Source organism: Mus pahari, chromosome 6 (genome assembly GCF_900095145.1).
Source record: "Mus pahari chromosome 6, PAHARI_EIJ_v1.1, whole genome shotgun sequence".
Lineage (NCBI taxonomy): Eukaryota > Metazoa > Chordata > Mammalia > Rodentia > Muridae > Mus > Mus pahari.
Genome location: NC_034595.1, coordinates 81604968 through 81612467, shown reverse-complemented (window position 1 = coordinate 81612467; position 7500 = coordinate 81604968). Strand labels below are relative to the sequence as shown.

Sequence of the window (7500 nt, the reverse complement as noted above, 5' to 3'; positions counted from 1 at the left end):
CAACAAAAAAACTCACTGGGACTTCTTCCATAAATTTTTCCTTCCTCTGGAGACCAGAAACACTGTGGATAGGGTGTAAACATGATAGTCTTATCCCTTTTTGTTATTTTAGAATTTGTGTGTGTGCATGTGTAGGTGGGCACTCCTGTTACTGAGGTCGGAGGAGGGCATTAAATGCATACACTTTTAATCCCAGCATGGGCAAACAAACAGAATTTGAGGCCTGCCTGGTCTACACTGCAAATTTCTGGACAGTCAGAGCTAGATAGTGGAAATTGGTGGTGGTACCAGTAGGCACTTGTAAGCCACCCAACATGGGTACTGGAAACCCAACTCTGGCCTTCTGCAAGAGCAACAGGTGCATTTAACACCACTGAGCCATCTCTCCAGCATTAACCCATCTCTTCTCATAGATTGGTATGTTGTACTATATAAGTGATGAAATGCATCGTAATGACTGAAAAGAACTAGGAAGAGAACCAAACAGAAAACTTTGCTCTATTCATCAAAGATATACTTGTCTATTGATGAAAAAGGTACTAACTACGTGTTGTTGTGAGTAGCCAGGAAGCCACAATCTACCTGAATCAATTCACAAAACTAAGTCCCAAAAGAATGTTTTCTGGCTGTGAAGGGCCATGGTTTTGGTCAGATGGCAACAAAGTGACCCTAATCTAGTTCATCTGATCCAGGAAAGAACTCTCCTGGCTATTACACTGTAAGAGTATAGGACTACAGGTTGGATAACAAACTTTCCAATAGCATCCAAAAAACGTTCCCAGGTATTACACAGTTTGGAAAGGCCCTCTAAAGGCTCATTTGGGTAAAGGGAAGGAGAGGATAGCCCTTGCTCTCACGCAGCCAACAAACAGGCAAAGGCGCTAATACCTTAGCACACAGAGGCAAAGAAAAGCTCACTGAGCCACTTTATACAATGGAGTTCAAGAAATGAAGAATTTTTGGTTGCACATAAATAAGGAAAGTGGTGCAGCTGGCCCTGAGGGCGAGAACAGGTGGTTTGAATGAGATGCCCCACAGTCTCAAACATTTGAACACTTGGTATCTAGTTGATGGTATGATTTTACTGGAATAAATATCTCACGGAGGAATGATGTTTACAGATTAGAAGCTCAAGTCACTTCTGGTTCTCTCTGTTTTGTTTGTAGTCAAAGTCAGCTTCCTGCTCCTATGGCCACACCTGCCACTTGCTGCCATGTCTCCCTGCAATGACACACTGTCTAGCACTAGAAGCCCAAATAAACCCCGTCCTCTCTAAGTTGCTTTGATCGTGATGTTTTATCATAGCAACAGAAAAAAACTAATATAAAATGCAAAAGTAAGAATGCATACCAACTGACAAATGACCCTTCCTCCTTAACTTTAGCGGCTTCTCTACAGGCACCTCTGGGAAACTGGGTAGGAGAAAGGACACTTGGACATCTTAGGATAATGATTGACAGATGTTATCTGGATGCCCAAGACAGGAGTTTTTAAAGCTATGTATCTACTCAGAAAAACTTAATTTGAGACTGGCAATACAGTTCTGGAGTTGAACATGTCATTGGCATGAATGGAGGCAAAAACAATAGTTAAGGTATATGAAATATGCTGGTAGATTTATGTCAACTTTGACACAAGTTATAGTCATCTAGAGGAGGGAACCTCAATTTAGAAGATGTCCCCATAAGGCCAGGTTGCAGGCAGGCCTGTAAAGCCTTTTAAGTAGTGATTGATGGGAGAGAGGCAGGTCCACTGTGGGTGGGGCCATCCCTTGGCTGGTCATCCTGGGTTCTACAAGAAAGCAGGCTTAAGAAGCCATAAGGAGCACTCCTCTATGGCCTCTGTCTGCATCTGTTCATGCCTCCAGGTTCCTGCCCTGTTTAAGTACCTGCCCTGGCTTCCTCAATGATGGACTGCAAAGTATAAAGCCAAATAATACACTTTTCCCCCAACGTGCTTGTGACCAAAGTGTTCATCATAGCAATACTAACCCTAACTAAAACATGGGATAAAATGATTGATGCCCAATTCATAGTCTATACACAGTAGCAACACCCTTAAACTGCAAAAACCAAGGCATCTATGAAAAGCTGTAACTCAACAGGTTCCAAAATGCAAATCTTTTTAAATTAGCCAGCCTAAAAGCCACCTATGACACTGTACTATCTGTACAACTAGTATCCCTGATATAGGCCAATTACCTAACTCCAAAATTCCTGGTAATAGGAAACCACAGACTAATAAACCAAAAAGACCACAATTCCTTCACTATGAAGTAAAGGACAGTTAGATAAAAGAGAATAAAAATTTTAAAAAAACGGGCAGTGGTGGCACACACCTTTAATCCCAGCACTTGGGAGGCAGAGGCCAGCCTGGTCTACAGAGTGAGTTCCAGGACAGCCAGGGCTATACAGAGAAACCGTGTCTCAAACCCCCCCATCCCCCAAAAAAGCCTAGGGGAGATAAACTTTTTTTAAAAAAAGATTTATTTATTTTATTTATATAAGTACACTGTAGCTGACTTCAGACACACTAGAAAAGGGCATCAGATCCCATTACAGTTGCCTGTGAGCTACCATGTGGTTGCTGGGAATTGAACTCAGGACCTCTGGAAGAGCAGTCAGTGCTCTTAACCGCTGAACCATCTCTCCAGCCCCAGATAAACTCTTCTTAAATAAAAAGGGTTCAACTAAAATAGAAAACAAAAACATTGAGCCAGTAAAGACCAGAAAAGAGAAAAACAAAAGTGACCATTTTTGTAGAATACACAGCTACTGGGATTATACTTTTCATTCTATGGGAGAAAAAGCTTGCCTTTAAGTCACACATAGGCTAGGAGTATGTCTGCACCTGTAAGGCAAACACAGGCTCTACTCCCAGAACCGAAGAAAGCAACAAAAATGTACTCAGAGACTACTTAAACTGCTATGGACATCTACATATCTACCAATCAAAATCAACTTGGGGTCTGTGAAACGGCAGCAAGTAAAGCACTCATCTCCACACACAGAAAGTCATTTCAAAATATTACCATCTCTCACACTTTGAATTTATATTTTTTACCAGTTCAAAGGCGTAATAGAAAAGTATAATCTATCAGACCTTTTGTGGGTTGTGAAGCTACAAAGCAGTCCCTCTGATTCTCATTTCCTTTCTAGTGAATTAGGCCTACTGTGCCTTCAAAACTGGCTGCCTCTGTTTTGGGGCATAGCGGCTCACACCTGTGATCTCAGTACTACCAAAGAGGCCAAAAGCAATGACCTAGAGAAGCGATTACATGGTTAAGAGTACTGATTGCTCCCAGGTTCATTTCCCAGAACCCCACTGTAGCTCATATACATGTGTGACTCCGGGCCCAAGAGAATTCAGGTCTCTTCTTCCTTGAGCACTGCATGCACATGGCACCCATGCACATCCGCAAAGCACAGAGACTAGAAGGCCATCTTGGGCTACACAGCAGATTCCAGGCCAGCCTTGGGTTCATAAAACAGTCTCAAAAGACTAAAACAACACGTGAACAAATTTTTCTAGAAACTTGTAAAACAGAGAGTTAAGCCTTGGGGGGATGGATCAGTGTGTAAGAGCACGGAAAAAGAATGGGTAGCACTAGGAGGTGGGGTGATGAGGAATGACGGGAGCTTACTGGCTGGCTGGACTAGGAAAATGGCCAGTCTAGATGAAGCACTTTATTTCAGACTTGGTGAGAAACCCTGTTTCAAGGGAATCAGGGAAAGATCAATCGAGGAAAACGTCCAACATCTTCCTCTGACCTCTGCAGGTGCATTAGCAGGTAAAATGCACACTCTCTGCTCTCATGACCACCCCCTCCCAGGCACCAAACAAATCATTGCAGACCTTCTAGTGTTTTGTGTGCTCAGTTTATCATTCCTATTATTTTATAATAATTAGAATATCTGTTATGTGTGTTCTAGACTGTATCTAGAGTAATTTAAACAAAAAACATGACTGATCGGAAATGGGTTGGTATTATACTGAGGTTCTGGATCTCAGTATATTTATTGGGGGGTATAGAAGGTATACACACTTGGAGAATAGATACATGTGGCACTGTGTACATATTAAAAAAAATGTCTTCCTTTATTGTTCTATCTTGCTTTTTGATACAAGTCCAACACTGAATCTGAAGCCCGATGTTTCTGCTAGGCTATCAGACTGGCTAACAAGCCCCAGAGTGTGCCTATCTCTGACCTCTGATTAGAGGTCACAAGCATGGACAGCTACTCTTTTACAAGGGTACTAGAGATTTGGAGTGTATTTTCTTGCTTTCAAAGCAAGTGCTCTTACTCACTGAGCCGTCTCTCTAGCCCCTCATTATTTTTTAACACACAACAAACCAGCAACAGCATACAATAAAAATCTTCCAAATGTAACTTAGCATCTGAGAGAGTCCTCATTCATTCCCTGGGGTTGGGGAGAAAAGAGCCAAGCAAGCAGAGTGTGTACAGAACAGGGTGCTCTCTTTCTAGCAACTGTAGCAACCAACTTTCTGAGAAGGTGAGCTTTTAAAACTTATTCCATTGCTGGACCAAAAGCAACTGGCTTAAGACTTTCTAAGCTGGTAAGAGTCTTGCCCACACCACCCCCATAATGTGCAGGCTGGAAAGAAAGGGAAGGGTGACAAAGACACACACTGTACCTGTTGTTGAGAATTGTAGTCAAAAAGTCCCACAGTTGCTGCTGCAGAGTCCACAGGTACCTGCGTGCCTGAATAATCAAACTGCAGAGGCTCCATGCCCACATGTTCCATGGGGTCCAAGGGGACACTCTGGGACTCCATGTTGGAGAAATCCTCCACAGGCTTGGCACCATTGGTGCTGGTCAGCTGGGCTAAGCCCTCAGAACCATTCTGGTTTGGACCCAGAAGATCCACTTCATTAGCAGAGCTCTGGCAATTACCAGGGGTACGGCTAAACAGAGAAAGTAAAGGGCATTAAATCTTATTTTGATCGAGGAGGGACACTACAGCAACCTTGACATAGTTCATTAGCAATCCTGAAAGCTAGTTCTACAAAATAACCAGAGATCTTTGACAAGGCTCACAAGGTCGTTGTCTCTAGAATGACTCTTCCATTGTTTGCATGTGTATCATCAGCTGCTATTAACATATAACACCTTTACCATGGGATCTAGACTGAAGAAACACAGAGTAAACTAAAAACAATATTGCCTGCGGCAGCCATGAAAACTAAAACAAATGTTCCCCACAAACACAGCTAAATCCACTCCACCAGAACAGCAGATCCTCTTAAACACAGAGCAAAGCTGGAATGGTTGGTTTTCTGGGCCAGGCATAATGACACACACCTATAGTCCCAGCACTCAGAACAAGTTTCCAAGTCAGGCTGGAGTCCGAACAAGACTTTGTTTCACAATAAAGCAAAACACCTACAGCTGGTTCCTGAGGGTAATTCCGATTCCTGTAATGATTCTAATGAAAAGGTTTTCATTGTTATTTAATTTTTTACCAGTGGTGAACACTACCCCACCTGCCAAGGAAATGGAAGAAGGAAATCAGTTGAAAAACATCACAAATGTGTAATGCATCTCTGACCACACTCCTACTCCAAGACACTCCAAAGAGCACAGTTAAACCTGGGCCAAAATGTTTAAGTGAGTACACTGTTCTGGGACTTGAGATATACCACAACATAAAGTATAATTCCATAACCCTTTACAATTACTGTAAAACTCCAAACCCTTTCATTACAGGCAAGGGAGAGTAGCCTATGGCTACATTGAATCCCTCCATCTCTTAAAAAAAAAAAAATACAGCTGGTTTAAATTAAAGGAATTGTCCTGTTCCCTCACCATCACATACACCTCCACCTCCACCACCTCCTGCCCCAGCCAGATACCTCAAAGCATTGGCCCAGATGCTTGTGACTAACGGAGGTGAGACTATCTGAACGCATCCAAATAACACAGGGAAGTATTTATTGCCTCAAATTTCAAAGACTCTAATTCTATACAGTTCAATATATATAATTAGGCTTACAATTCTCCTGCAAATGATACAAAGCTTTTTTTATATACTAGTGAGTATTATGGTATAAATATTCATGTTTTTGTCTGTTTGCAAATAAACACCCATTAGCTTTAGAATGGCATTAAATTATTTGTATGTGTATGTATAACACTGAACGAAGTTTTTTTTAAGACTTTTTGAAATTATACATCAGAACTAAAGCTTGTCTACATAAAGAAGAATGGTTATCAACTGTGGAAGACAAATATTTAATACTATGGATGTTCTACTTATTACAGGGAAATCTGAGACTCAGTCATGACCAGAGATGAGATAAGAGGTATCCATGGGAAGTACATGATTATCAATAAGCCATTTGCTGGGTATGGCAGTATACAATTGAAATTCCAGCACTCAGAGGCCAGGGCAGGAGGATTGCCAAGTTCAAAGCCAGCCTGGGTTACATAGTGAGCCCCTCTTACTTCACCTAACTTTTACTTCTTCCAGCTGAAGTAACTGGTGACTGGCCTAACTACAGAGAATGGAGCTGCTGAGCCTGTAGGAATGGGAGAAGGTGTAAAACATCTCAGCGATTTCTCCCTCCAATGTGAGACACACACACACACACACACACACACACACACACACTCCTCAATGTCCATGGTGCTGGTGTATAGTGATGTAGGACCAACTCAGAGAGTCCCAAAGTGCCTATGCTGAAGTTCTAGAACTACTAAAATGTCCTCTATGGAACCACTCTGCAAGCTCAGCTCCATACAAATGCAAATTCTGTTGAGCAAAGTATAAAACATGGACAGCTCTTGGGAAATCCCACCTTACCAGTCAGTTTACACCTCTATGGCATCATCTATACTAGATTTTTTTAAAACTGAAACAGGACAGGAGGGACTAAAATAAAAACAAAAACCCACAGCCCACATCCAAAAAATCAGAAGTGTAAAATATACAAACCTAAAATCTTTGACGTCTGCATCAATCCCATTCTGCACTGGCAAACCATTGGTCTTGTCCATCACATCTCCCTCCTCCTTCAAATCTCCTAGCTTATCTCCATCAAACGTACCCTTGTTCTTCTTTTCACCTTTGTCGTTTTCATCACTGTCTGCGTCCCTTGGGCCCTGTTTAAAAAATAGCTTCAGCTTCACTAATCATCATCAACTAATTATGGATACCCACTGTGGACGCCAGACTACACTAAATGCTAACTGGAACAGGACAGTGCCCATGCCTGACATTACAGTCTAGTTTACAAACAACACAGAGGCAGGAAGGAACACTGCAGAAATTTTTGCCAAATGGGAGAAGACAGACAGACAGGTATGTTACAGAACTGAAAACATCTTATCATACCATGTGCTCCCGTTCTGCCCCACCCACTTTCCCCCCAATTGAAACTGTATACTTCTTCAGGCTACTTCTCTACTCTCAAATCTGTCTAGCATATTCCTAAGAGGGAAAGCATTAAGCCTGTTTTTAAAAAAAAAAAAAAAAAA

General features: G+C 41.9%; 1 protein-coding gene across 14 annotated transcripts in view; it reads right to left on the bottom strand.

Moving 5' to 3' along the window:
- The window catches only part of Pum1 (pumilio RNA binding family member 1), a 117430-nt gene that overhangs the window by 46789 nt on the left and 63141 nt on the right, over positions 1–7500 (bottom strand). For 12 of the 14 annotated variants that reach the window (XM_029539984.1, XM_021201301.2, XM_029539986.1 and 9 more), the window contains 2 exons: positions 6959–7125; positions 4658–4928 (listed from right to left, as the gene is read on the bottom strand). The exons of the other annotated variants lie outside the window; for them this stretch is intronic. In XM_029539984.1, the coding sequence (XP_029395844.1) occupies positions 4658–4928; positions 6959–7125 (438 nt within the window). The remainder of the gene's footprint in view (positions 1–4657; positions 4929–6958; positions 7126–7500) is intronic. 14 annotated transcript variants of the gene reach the window in all.